Genomic DNA, 14719 nt, shown 5'->3' with positions numbered 1-14719 from the left:
TATTAAAAAGTTTCAGTTAGTAATAAACCTACCCAGCTGTTGCATATGTCTTTTACTCTTCATAATTATACATTAAGAACAAAAGCTAGCTTTGTTTCTTTGTCATATACCATCACGGGAACGGCTTGACAAAGCTCCTGGAGGGAGAAACGTTACCACAGTAAAATGTCGCATTAATTACACTTGTGTCCTTTTACCTAACGGAAATAAGATTTACAGTCCTCGATGACGTACCGACTTTCTTGGGTTATTCTGGGCGGCTAACCCTCCAGGTTAAAAATCCGAAAAATCTTATCTTAAAGAGACTTTGTCATATATCTCACCCCGTATGGGTTTCGAGCCCAAGTCCAGGTATACCTGTTACGAGACTTAACACTCTACTATTAACCTACCATAGCATAAATTTTTAGGGATATCTCAGTATTGCCATTTTTATTATATGTCTGTGTATATACACAATTATACACCCAGTGGCGTAAATTATATACAAAATTAAAATAAAGTTTAATGTAATGTAAAGAACGTTTATAACTTGAGCATTCGTGTTTAATGTATTTTTAAGTTTTGCGGCTATGAAAGACTTTCCAGGATTGAAATTTCTAAAAATGTTTCTTCGTAATATATTTGTATCCTAACTGTTTTTAAATATGCATAATTAGGGTCCTGTTGGTGCTCATATATAGGAAATGTGAGTTGTGTATAGGTGTTAGTGGAGTCATTCAGCAGCGCCATCTTGACCCTCCAGGATCACAGCCTCAGTACACTGCTGCTGCTGCTGCTGCTGCCTTCACCTCTAGCAACATGCGTTTTCTCATCTGGAGTTTGTTTTTTGGTGTCATGGACTTGGCTAGTGACGAGCCATCTGCCGCCGCTGACATTCTGGGAGCAGGAGATATGGGTGAGCTAGGCCAGACAATGAAGAGCTACCTGCAGCCTGACGTAGGCACCTCCTGTGCCCTCATGTGCAATAAATACATGAACTTGGGAGACTCTGACACGGTGAGGAGTGAATTGTTCGTTCATTTTTTTTCATTGTATTCCTTTCAAAGTTCTTGATACTAAGAATTATAGTTGCTCTCCTGAATCATACCTGATTACCCCTCATTCCAGTTCCACTTACGTTCTAGTGGTCCCTTCAGTGAAGGTTCTTTGATGTTGGTGATAGGCTCTTGATCCAAGGAATTTGAAAAGTCCTACTCTTCCTTTGGTAGCATCAGATTGGCACCTATTTCCCCCAGGCGTGTATGTCCTCTATGGGCTTGGCGCTCCCATGAATAATAATTATAATACCCTTAGCTAAGGTTTGACGGGTACACTAGTGGGTGTGAACTGGACTTTTTTTTTTATTTGTTTAAAAGCAACATATACATAAACCATAAAAAGAAAAAACACAAGCCGACAATTAGCAAATCAAAAAACCGTGGCAGACGATGTCAGTACACACAAAAAACAAAATACATTTTAACACATTGATATAACAAAATTCTACTGAAATAAACCCAACCAGTTTATGGAGAAAACATACCGACTTCCAAACAAACAGTCGGAGTCATTATAAAACATGTAGGAGTAAGTCCTATAATCATATATATATGTATTATATACACATGCATATACACATACGTGTATGTGCACATGTGTTCGTACAGAACAGACTGGATTATACACGAAATAATACGCAAAATGACTTGTCACTAAAGAAACTAAATATATATTACATCCAATAATAGAACTATACCTAATTATTATTATTATTATAATCAAGGGGAAGCGCTAAACCCGGAGGATTATACAGCGCCTGGGGGGGGATGTGGAAGGCATTCAGGCTTAATTCGGGGAACTGGAGCACAGATCCAATTCCCTAAATCAAGAGCCCCTCACCAACATCAAGGAGAACTATACCTAAGACATTGGTTCCCACAAACACACCTACACACACAAAGTTAATGTTACCAATTAACATTTAATATATAATATGACCTTCCATACAAATAGGTTATATATGAACCCCATAAAATACTCATATATTCTCGTACATAGTTCATAATGTACTTCAATTATACGATAAAAAAAAAGACGTATGTCAAGGATAAAGTTATCATCAGATTCGAATATATAAAGCATATCCTCACATATACATATGAATATAACCCCTATATAAAATGGTTCTTATAACGATAAAAGAAATAAACAGAAAATCACATACTACTTTTAACTCTGTGGTTTTACAAAATTCACAAGGTCTGCATACCCCGGAGCCCCCGACGGCTCCCTGCAAATAAACTTTACCCACATCAAACACCTTGCAAACCAGTCAACCTTCCTCATCAGGCATCCAATCACTCCAAGAGGACACACCACTGAAGAGACCAACCCCTTGCCTCCTCACCCCGTCACCAAGCAGAGTAAACGTTCAACAGTAAGTCCACGATATCCCTCCGGTTAACTAGTTACCCACCGTCCCCCATATAAATGTTTGTTCCTACACACTGTCCTATAAAAACACGCCGCCAACGCTTTTATCCTAATGTTTCCCTCCACAAGTAATCAACTATTACGTATCTGATAGCCCTCCCCACCTCGTTGGGCACCCCTCCCATATCTAACATTAAAGCCCTAAGGGGTCATATCTGACCCCCCCCCCCCAATAAAAGGAAAACCCTCTTCAACCACAATGTTACCACCTCCAAAGCAGAACAAAAATATACTACATGGAAAGCAGTTTCAACTTCCCCACAAAAACCGTATGACGCCTCTCTCACAAAACCCATTTGTCTTAGCACCTCTTTCGATGCCAAAGTCCCCATAAGAAATCTATATACTAATTCCCTCACTCTTGCCTGTATTCTTAGTTTACTAAATTCCACCCATATCACTCGCCATCATATGTGGGATACACTGCCATCCCCTGCAGTGATTCCTGAAGACGACTCACTCCCACCAGCCATTTTACCTTGAGTTTTTTAACATTGCGAACCTTTAACATAAACCTCAACATATCTTCACACTCCACTAAGTCCCTGCCACCCCACCATTTGCGGACATCCCCCATCACCTCCCCCACTCGAAGACCCCTTTCCCCCCCTGCTCGAATATACCTCTGCTTCACATATAGCGCCTTCACCCTAGATCCTAATGCCATCAGTCCCAATCCTCCCTGTTTTACCGCAGTCATTACCACATCTTTGCCCATCCACGCCCTCCCAAAACCCCACACATACCTTAATACTCTCCTTTGTAATTCCATAATATCCTGACTTCGTAAGGGATAAATTTCCGCCACTCCCCACACCTTACTATAAATCAGTGTATTTACCACCACAACCATTTGAAGCAAGGTTACGTCCCCGGCCCAGAGACTCCTAAGCCTACTCAAAGCTCTGTCCATTACCATTTCTGAATTAACCCTTCTGCTCTCCTGTGCATCTGCCAAATACAAAATCCCACAAATCTTGAGCCTTTCTACAGTTATCCAGCCAAACTCCTCCCTCAAGGTCCCGCCTACCCAAGTGCCTACCTCCAGCAACCGTGATTTCTGCTTATTAACTCTCATCCCAGTAGCATTCCCAAAAATCTCAGGTGCCCTTCCCACTTTACTTAAATCTTCTGTCTCATTAAGTAAAACAGATGTATCATCTACATAACCCACAATATTCCCACAAAAGCCTCCACTCTCCCCCATCCTTCCTGTCCCACCATCAACCAGAACATAGAAAGGATTCTGCATACATGCAAATAGTATTTGGGAGAGCAGACACCGCTGCTTTAAACCCCTCCCCATGCTTACAGGACTACCCAACCTACCATTTACCTGTACTCTCATCGATGCATCAGCATACAATGTCCTCACCCATCCCACCACCATCCCTCCAAAACCTATTCTCACCATACTCAATCAAAAATTCCCTATCCACATAATCATAAGCTTTCTCCCAATCCAAACCTAGAATACCGCCCTTACTACTACCCTCGAAGAAATCCCTAATACGTCCATGACCAACCCGCATACTCCCCGGGATTCCAAACTGTCCCCCATGTATCACCGACCCCATGACCTTCTTCAGTCTATTTCCTAAGATTTTCGCAAAAACCTTTAATCTGTGCACATCAGAGATATTGCTCGATAAGCTCTTCACCCTCTCTGCTTTGGCACCAAAACTATGACACCCGTACTTTGCGATTTGCCCAACTTCCCACTAGTTAACATATCCAATACCCTAACAAAGCATTACCTAATACACCCCCAATGTGCTCTATAAAAATCATTTGGTATACCGTCTATCCCCGGTGTTTTCCCAGTACTCATCCCTAAAACTGCCTCTTCCACCCTCCAACCCCACTCTATCCTGCTCACTTAAAACACTATGGAACTCCCCTCCAAAAATTCCCTCCCAGGAACCTCCCTCCCTCCTACTCCATTTCTCCCTAAACCAACTATCAGCATAGAGACTCATACTTTCCGTGTTGGATAGGACCCAACCCTCTGGATACCCTCCCACCCCTGGGCTTGTCTCCAATTGTAGAATGGCGGTTACCGTCTGTCGGTCTCGAAATTTATGTAAAACAAACCCGGACGGCTTATCACCCCACAATACATCCTCTAACCCCGCCTTAACCCTGATTGCATCAAACCTATCATTGTGTAATTCAGCTATTCTACTCCGAAGACTAGCCATGTCATCCCTCCTACCACCTCCCCCATCATAAGTCTTGCAACTGTCCCTCCAGATAATTTTGCAACCCAGAACGCCACCTCGCCTCTTTTCGTCCCCTAACCTTAAAAAAATTTGCTATCTCAGGTTTGGCCTCCATTTCCCACCAATCTAACAGATCTATCTCCCTATCCCTAGCCTCCCAAAAATGCAACCACCAATCACTGAAAAAAGGCCCCTCCCCCTCCTCCTTAAGAAGCCTTACATTTAATTTCCAGTACCCAGAATAAATATGCACTACTCCATCCCACATCAGATCTGCTATTACCGCCCTGTGATAAGAAAACCCCACATCGAAGGTTTGCACCCTCACAACATCTATACCCTGCTTAATATAGATTCTGTCCAATCGCACCTCATATCCCCTACGGACGAACTTGTGCTCCACTAGGTTTCCCCCCTCCCCTCCACATCAACAACCCCAATATCTCGCAATACATCCCTCAGAACACTCAACACACAACCCGCCCCTCTCCGTTCGACATCACTACTCCGTATCACAAAATTCCAATCACCTCCTATTACTGTTATAGCAGGCAAACCTCTCAAGTGATACAGCAATACCTCCCTGACAAAATCTACTTTTACCCTGGTATTGCTAGCCCGACTCTCACCCCAGACACCATCCACCCTCACGACCCTCCCACCCCCCCCCCCTCTTCCCAACCCATGACATTCAAGGGGCTGGTCTCCTTTACCGCCACTGCTACCCCACCTTTCAATTGCAAACCACTGCTAACATACATCTGATATCCTTTCACCCTCAACTCACATCCAGCCCTGTGATTGTGCTCTTCCAAAAAACAAATGTCGACATCAAACCGCCGTAAAAACCACGCCAACCAAACTTTCTTGACCTCTGTCTTAAGGCCATTAACATTAAGTGTGACACATCTGAAATTTATAGAATGGGCGGCTTTCCCCTATGCCGCTGGGATTTACTCACTGCACTTTTCACATTGCGTGTACCTTTGTCACTCGATTTTTCCTGTACAGTCACCTCCCCCCTCCCTCTCCCACTGTGCAACTCAGGCGCGCCTCTACCACTATGAGACATCGGCTCCACCACCGCTGCCCATGACTTCTTCCCAGGCCTCTGCCCCGGGGTGATGACCTCGTCTATCTCTGACGCAGCAGTTCTTTTCATAAGAACATAAGAAAGGAGGAACACTGCAGCAGGCCTGTTGGCCCATACTAGGCAGGTCCTTTACAATTCATCCCACTAACAAACATTTGACCAACCCAATTTTCAATGCCACACAAGAAACAAGCTCCGATGTGCAAGTCCCTCTCAAATCCAACCCCTCCCACTCATGTACTTATCCAACCTAAATTTGAAACTACCCAAAGTCCTAGCCTCAATAACCCAACTAGGTAGACTGTTCCACTCATCAACTACCCTATTTCCAAACCAATACTTTCCTATGTCCTTTCTAAATCTAAACTTATCTAATTTAAATCCATTACTGCGGGTTCTCTCTTAGAGAGATATCCTCAAGACCTTGTTAATATCCCCCCTATTAATACCTATCTTCCACTTATACACTTCGATCAGGTCTCCCCTCATTCTTCGTCTAACAAGTGAATGTAACTTAAGAGTCTTCAATCTTTCTTCATAAGGAAGATTTCTAATGCTATGTATTAATTTAGTCATCCTACGCTGAATGTTTTCTAACGAATTTATGTCCATTCTGTAATATGGAGACCAGAACTGAGTTGCATAATCTAGGTGAGGCCTTACTAATGATGTATAAAGCTGCAGTATGACCTCTGGACTTCTGTTGCTTACACTTCTTGATATAAATCCCAGTAATCTATTTGCCTTATTACGTACGCTTAGGCATTGCTGTCTTGGTTTAAGGTTGCTGCTTACCATAACCCCCAAGTCCTTTTTGCAATCTGTATGGCTAAGTTCTACATTATTTAACTTATAAGTGCTAGGGTTATGGACACTCCCGAGCTTCAGAACCTTGCATTTATCTACATTGAACTGCATCTGCCACTTTTCTGACCAAGAGTAGAGTTTGTCTAAATCCTCCTGAAGTTCCCTAACATCTACGTTTGAATCAATTATCCTACCTATCTTCGTGTCATCGGCGAATTTGCTCATATCACTAGTAATTCCTTCATCAAGATCATTGATATATATTATAAACAACAACGGGCCCAAGACTGATCCCTGTGGAACGCCACTTGTTACTGATCCCCACTCGGATTTAACCCCATTTATGGACACTCTCTGCTTCCTGTCTGTGAGCCATGATTCGATCCACGAGAGCACCCTTCCCCCAATGCCATGAGCTGCTACTTTCTTCAACAGTCTTTGGTGCGGAACTCTATCAAATGCCTTACTAAAATCTAAGTAAACAATATCAAATTCTTTATTGTGGTCAACAGCCTCAAAAGCTTTACTGAAGAAAGTTAATAAATTAGTTAGACAAGACCGGCCTCTTGTGAATCCATGCTGAGTATCATTAATCAAGCTATGCTTATCGAGATGGCTTCTTATAATCTCAGCTATAATTGACTCTAGTAATTTGCCTACAATTGAGGTCAGGCTTATTGGGCGGTAATTTGACGGTAACGACTTGTCCCCTGTTTTAAAAATAGGAATTACATTAGCCATCTTCCACATATCAGACACTACACCTGTTTGAAGAGATAAATTAAAAATATTAGTTAATGGTTCACAGACTTCCATTTTGCATTCCTTTAGAACCCTGGAAAAAAACCTCATCAGGACCCGGTGACTTATTTTGCTTCAGTCGGTCTATCTGCTTCACAACCATTTCACTAGTGACTGTGATGTTACATAATTTATCTTCTTCTGGCCCACTATAAAAATTAATTACCGGAATATTATTATTGTCTTCCTGTGTAAAAACCGAGAGAAAAGAATTATTTAAAATCGAGCACATTTCATTCTCTTTGTCAGTAAGATGCCCATAGTTATTTTTAAGGGGACCTATCTTATCTCTGACTTTTGTTCTATATACCTGGAAAAAACTTTTTGGGTTAGTTTTAGAATCCCTAGCAACTTTAATTTCATAGTCCCTTTTAGCTTTTCTTATCCCCTTTTTAATGTCCCTCTTAATGTCAATATACTGATTCATATGATGACCCTCGCCTCTTTTGATACGCCTATAAATTCCTTTCTTATGCCCTAGTAGATATTTCAGCCTATTATTCATCCATTTTGGGTCATTTCTATTTGATCTAATTTCTTTATAAGGGATAAACGTTCTTTGAGCAGCATGTATTGTGTTCAGACAACTGTCATACTGATAGCTCTCTTCGTTACCCCAGTCAACAGATGATAAGTGTTCTCTAAGCCCATCGTAATCTGCTAAGCGAAAATCTGGGACTGTTACTGAGTTATCCCTACTATCATACTTCCATTCAATTCTAAATGTAATTGATTTGTGGTCGCTAGCACCCAGTTCTTCTGAAACTTCTAAATTATTAACAAGGGATTCATTGTTTGCCAGAACTAAGTCAAGCAGGTTATTACCCCTTGTAGGTTCTGTCACAAACTGCTTCAAAAAACAATCCTGAACTACTTCTAAGAAGTCGTATGATTCTAAATTCCCAGTCAAGAAATTCCAATCAATATGATTAAAGTTAAAGTCTCCTAGAATTACTACATTATCGTGCCTTGTGGCACATATCACCATCAGGCGAATCCTCCTGGTGTACCTCCACGACCACCACACGCTCCAGTCCTTTCTTACTCAAGGCTTCCTCCACGTTTTGTTGTCCCTCCAGTGCTCCATCCTCACATAAACTGAGGACACCTGCACAGGGCTCCTCCACATCCAGAAAATCCTTGATCACATCCTCCAATAACCCATCCTGGGTCGAAGCTTCCTGGACTAAAGACTCCTCAGATGTCACCTTCGTCTTCCCCGACGCCCCTGAGAGAGTGACACACGTCTCTGCCGCCGCCGCCGCCACCTCCCTTTCGACCTCCTCGCTCCAGAGGTCAGTTCTCCGTCCTCCGGAAGCACCAGAGCCAGGCACCAAATCACACGGCTGCTGAATCACAGTTGGAGTCCCCAGAACTCAAGGAGCCTGCCTCCTAGGACACTGGGCTGTCATGTGCTCATAAGAGCTACACAAACGACATATTTTCCTCTGACCAGCATAATACACAAAAACCTATGTTCTATTACCGGTCATCGTAACATAGGATGGTATAGGCCTTGTTAAAGACATTTTGAGGGTGTAAGAACCCTCCGGCAGCCCTTCATACGGACCATCCCTCCACACTCCCATGGTTGCAGAATGCACTGTCCCATAACTGCTGAAAAACTCCTGTAGACCATATGCCGTAGCCTCGAAGGGTACATTTCATACCTTCACCCATGTGAAACGACATCCACCGCTGAATTCACACTCACGCGTTGTTCCTGGTAATGCTCGACAATTCTTGTGTAGAAGCCGGCTCGTACAAATTTCACGAAGATTCTTGTTAAACCATTAAGAGAGATGCCATACAATTCCTCATTGGGAATACCATATGCATCCCTGATGATGCCAGGGAGAAGGACGTTCATCGTAGCGCCACTTAATGTACCACGAACCAGCTCAATGCAGACAGTATTTATTCTCCGTCCTGTACCTTCCGCCATTTTGATATCCAAGTGAAAACAGGTAAACTGCGCAAAAGCCAACTCAATCAGGAGCGTCTGCGCAGGACGTCCACATGGCCCGTGAGCGATGAGGACAATGATGAACTGGACTTGCCTACCGTGTACCAGTAGGCCTGCTGCAGTGCTCTTTCGTTTTTATGTTCAGTGGAGATTTATTCTTGAGTAAGTCTTTAGATCCAAGGAAGTGCAGCTACCCTTAACTTCCTCGAATCACACCTTATTACTTCCCAATCCTTAGGCGTTGCATACCCTTTAGGAATTTAGTGCTTCCCCATAAATGACCCTTATGGATTTGGCTCTTCCCCATGAGAGCATTTTTTACATTTGAATACTTGAAAATCTAGTGACCTATATATGTTTACCATTGTTTGTGAACATAATTAATATAAACTGCAATGTTGAAGTGATCAATAAAGAATAAAAGGTTAGTGTTAATTATTACTCCGGAGTTATATTTTCAATTAAGTATAACGTCCCCAAATATTAGTGTAATGTGCCTGCGTTCATATTCGTATTATAACCATTTATATACAATTATGGGATTTATAGAGGGCATCCCATCAGTTGGCGAGGATGTCATGGTCCCAGTGAAGGTTTCTTGATCCAGGGGCTACAAATACCTGGGCGTCTATATCGCCAGCTAATGTAGATTTCAACAAAGTGCGAACTTTATCAGCAAAATTATTCTCGCCCTACCTCAAAACGACTCTGATCCAAAAAATAAAAATAGCAATACCATAATATTGGACAGTCTTAAAAATATCATGTTACAGTAGCCTAATTTCGCATACTGCATCGCCAGCTGATGCAGACAAAAAAAAAATGTAAGCTGTCAACAGGATTATTCTCACCCTGCGTCAATTTGGACTCGAATGCGAAAAAAAGTAGTTCCATAATGACTCCGTAATAAAAATATCCTAATTTCTCGTACTATAAATAAATCTTTACATAGAGAGTATGTTTATTGAAGAGTATGTGTGTATATATAGGAGTTTTACTTTAATCAATCTCCTCACTGGGGTCCCTTGGAATTAGAGCTAGCCTTCCATTCCTTGGATCAAATTTTATTCTCCAGGCTCTATATGACCCACATGGGTCTATCACCCCCTCATGAATATGAAGTAATAACTAGGAATACCACTTCTGCCATCAGTCACATTTGTGGAAAATTACATTTATCTGGATGTAACTCATAATGTACATACCAGTAAATAACAAAGATAATTATTATTTATCAATGTTACATAGACAAGTAGGAATTTCGGACACCTAGGTCGCAAAAAATGTCCCCCTTCGATACCTACCACTGTCATATCCACAAGTTGCTCTGGACCTATTAATTATAAATGAAATATACATCACCAGGAATGCTGGTAAATATATAAATTTGTGGACTGTATATTAAAAATAATAAATGATTATATACACATATACATAACAGAAGGAGAATATCTTTATCATAACACTCACCAATTTGACTGGAGATTAAGGTGTATTATACCCAGAAAACCTCACAGTCTAAATTTATGAAATTACTGGCCAGAATTAAACATAAACAGACTTATCTGAGGTTCCTGGAGCTGTCTTGTCCAGTCGCCTGATACTCAAATTATGCAGGAATGCACATCCAACAATTTCGCCTCCTATTTGAGAGGTCCCCTCAAGGAAGGTTCCTTGATGTTGGTGAGGGGCTCTTGATTTAGGGAATTGGATCTGTGCTCCAGTTCCCCGAATTAAGCCTGAATGCCTTCCACATCCCCCCCAGGCGCTGTATAATCCTCCGGGTTTAGCGCTTCCCCTTGATTATAATAATAATAATTGAGAGGTGTCAGCCCAATTTTAACCTTTAGAGCACGAAAAATTCTTCCCATTGACTCTAACGTTCTGTTCAATTCAAATTAACAATGGCGACTCTCCTGCGCAGACGCAGGCTTTCCATTTTCTATGACATAAAATTTATTAAATACAGTATGGCCATCTATTTACATATAACTATTGTATTTCTGGAAAATATATACAGTATTTTCCACAACATTCCTCCCCACGATCGCTATCGTACAATTATCACCATCCCGCCATAATTACCCCACCACAATCACCACCGGCACACCACCACAATTACTACATCACAATCGCTGTTAGTACCTCCCATCACTCCACAATCTCCACGGCTACTATCACACTCACCAGTCCACTATCACATTCCACTATCACCACACAAAGATTACAACCCCCATAGCTACACTCACCACAAATATCAGTAGTATGTTGATATATACTGATTGTCTATATATTTTTCAGCTGATCAAACAGATGGCTTGCGAGGAAGGTTGCAGCAAGTTGGGTTCTTTTCTTCATGATGATGCCAGTGAGATTGTTGAGGACGTTGCATCTCTTGATCTTTATATATGTTATGAAGGTATGGTTAATAAAAAGTAATACATAGTTTTTTTGGGGATGTAAGTGATTGCATGATTTTATCAATATCGTAAAGAACTTTTCATTATGCATTTCTTTTAAGATATTTGCACTAACAGTAGGGCTGAGACGATACCAAAATTTTTGTCCATACTCCTACTCAGTTTTTGCATGATGCCGATACCATCAAAATTAGGGGATACCCAGCAATACTGATACCGATACTCAGTTTTAGGCTTATACCGATACGCAACCTTAGGCATATACCGATAAAGCCTTAGGCCTATACCGCTATGCAGTCTGTACATATGCTAAAGTGTAGGCCGATACCGATACTCAGAATTAGGCCGATGCCGATACTCAATTCTAGGTGGATACCAATATTATCAAGATTAACTGATACCCATCGATATCAATACCGATATTTTGGTACACCTTTAATTGACAATGTAAAGTTATGGAAATTGAAGGTTTGCTATACCTAAGGAGTTTACGTTATGAAAAAAAAACGTTATAATAATTTGATTAGTTAACTGCATGAAGCTAATTTCAGCAAATTAGTTAGCTGGGCACTTTATAGCCAGAGCTGTATAATCTAATTTTCTTAAAAATAAACTATTTTTTACTTATATACATATTTTCGCGTGAATCAACAAGATGTGAAAATTTTAAATTTTCACCAAAACTAAGCATCCTAAGCTATCTTCTTTAAATTATACATAATTCACTATTGTATAGTTGAATCCTGCCTAGCCTACTCTAACAGGAATAGTCACTGAACTCTATAGATTGTGGATGTACACATACACATAACTACCTGCTTGATTGTTCCCTCTGCGTGACTAATGGTGTACTGCTAACTGTAGAGAACATTTTTAACTGCCCGTGCTTTGGCCTTCCAATCAAGCTAAGGATTTTAATTACAGGGGTGCCTATAGGGAACAACACTTTTATTATTATTAATTAATAATAATAATAATTATTATTACATTTACATTGACCCATAGGGGTCATTCAGCTCCTGGAAAATGGGAGGCAGTCATGTTCGATCCAAGGAAGAGGAGAACAAGTCGAATTCCTTCGATCAAGAGCCCCTCATTAGCATCCAAGAACCTTCCTTGAGGGGGAAAGGGAACTGGAAAGTTTTAGGGGTTTCTCATTTTGACGTTGACTATGTGCGTTTGTTCGTGAAAATAACTTTTATTACATAGCGTCGTCTTTGGTATTCTTACGTAGGTTCGTATTTGCATTTTGTTGTACTTTGAGCCTAACATGCCATGAGATTGGAACTACTCTTTATAGTTTATAACATTAAAGTATGAAAAATATAAATAAAAATATAAATGTAAAAAATCCCACTTTCGCTTAATGCGATTAGTTTGTGTGCATTTTTTTATATAATGTATTTATCACTAATATTTTACTTTTTAAATCCCACGTGTACTTATTTCAATGCGATTAGTTTGTGTTATTGCCATTTTTATTTCATTTATCACGTACTTTTTTTTTTATAGGATGCGGAAGGAAGTATGCAAATTCTCCAGATCTTGCAGAAACATGCAATAGAGGTTGTGACATGTATGTAACCAAATGGAAGGAAGCTAGGTGAGAAAATACATAATTTTTTGTATTGCAGTAATATTATTAAAATTGCAAATCATTTTTGTAGTCCGGACAATAAAATTATAAATGGATGCCCGTAAATTGAGTATGGCATTATATTATCTACCTGCCCACAATGACTAGATAGTATCTGCCCCTCCAGAGATTGAGCTCGATCTTGTCTGTAGCGATTGCCAGGACAAATTTTTCCCTAAGTGACTAGGCGGTATTTGAATCTTCAGTGATTAGCCGGTTTCAGATTTCCCTCAGTGATTGGGCAGTATCTAGTCACGAGGCGTGTATAGTGCTTCTTCCAGTTCTTATGAGTTTGCATATCAAACATGTATATATTAAAAATAATTGGGCACCTTTTTCATTTATTTTTTTTATCTATTTTTCAGTCAGTTACAGTAGACCAAAAATCCCAAGTCATTGCAACAGAAGAAAGAAAAGGGAGTTTTAATAGAACATGTTATGCATCAAGAAAACCTACCCATGGTTTTCAATAACATTTAGTAATTTTTATTATATTTTTCAAATAGTGTATTGAGCTGTTAAAGATTAAGTTTTATGATTTTTTTCTAATATTAATAGATGATTTTTTATGATAGAAAGGGAAAAAAGTTTATGAGTAGTAATTGTAGTGACAGTATTATGAATGAAAGATTTTCATATAATATTGAATGAAGCTTTGTTCTTAATATAATGGGATGACTTATAGAAGTCTTAAGTGAATCCTTTAATTTTTTTTATTCACGAAGTAAATGATGCACATATATGTGTATTAGTAAAGATATTAAGGTGCAGTTGTAGTCATTGGTAGGATTTTTATTCAGGCAAATAGTTTTCCTTGAAGCATGTAGTATATAAAATGATTGCATAATATTATCTCTTTGTGTCATATTGAAATAGAAGAGTTAATGCAGACGATATTATTTTAATTTTACCATGTAACAAATATTGTATCTGGATAATCGTATTTCATTTTTCAAAATTTTTAATAGTGAAAATTTATTGTTTATCACCTCTAATATATATTCATAATTTTTAAAGAGGTGGACCGGTAAGCCAATGTAAGGCCTTGGTCAGATGACCAAAAGCTCCAACGGCGGGTCATCTGACTAAGACCCGCGTCAGGAAACACTTATCCTGTTTCTTGACAAACCTTACCTAACCTAACCTATCACCTGATTAATTTCTGTTGAAAAGGTCGCATTAATCCATGAATAATTCATTGTTTATCACTTGCCTGTTTGTGTTGAAAACGTAGCATTGATCATGAATAAGCTCCCAGGACATCAGTATAGTATGAGACTAATCCCGTCTCTGTATATT

The 14719-nt window shown here is 40.0% G+C and overlaps 1 protein-coding gene across 1 annotated transcript; it reads left to right on the top strand.

Annotated features, from left to right (window-relative positions):
* The first annotated feature begins 708 nt into the window (after positions 1-708).
* LOC128701311 (uncharacterized) lies at positions 709-14085 on the top strand. Its single transcript, XM_053794972.2, has 4 exons — positions 709-999; positions 11666-11783; positions 13297-13387; positions 13786-14085. The coding sequence occupies exons 1-4, from the start codon at positions 802-804 to the stop codon at positions 13796-13798; spliced, it is 420 nt and encodes a 139-aa protein (XP_053650947.1). The 5' UTR covers positions 709-801; the 3' UTR covers positions 13799-14085.
* Positions 14086-14719: the final 634 nt, after the last annotated feature.

Source organism: Cherax quadricarinatus, chromosome 37 (genome assembly GCF_038502225.1).
Source record: "Cherax quadricarinatus isolate ZL_2023a chromosome 37, ASM3850222v1, whole genome shotgun sequence".
Lineage (NCBI taxonomy): Eukaryota > Metazoa > Arthropoda > Malacostraca > Decapoda > Parastacidae > Cherax > Cherax quadricarinatus.
Note: the sequence above shows the minus strand (reverse complement) of the source record. Positions and strands in the feature narration are given on the sequence as shown.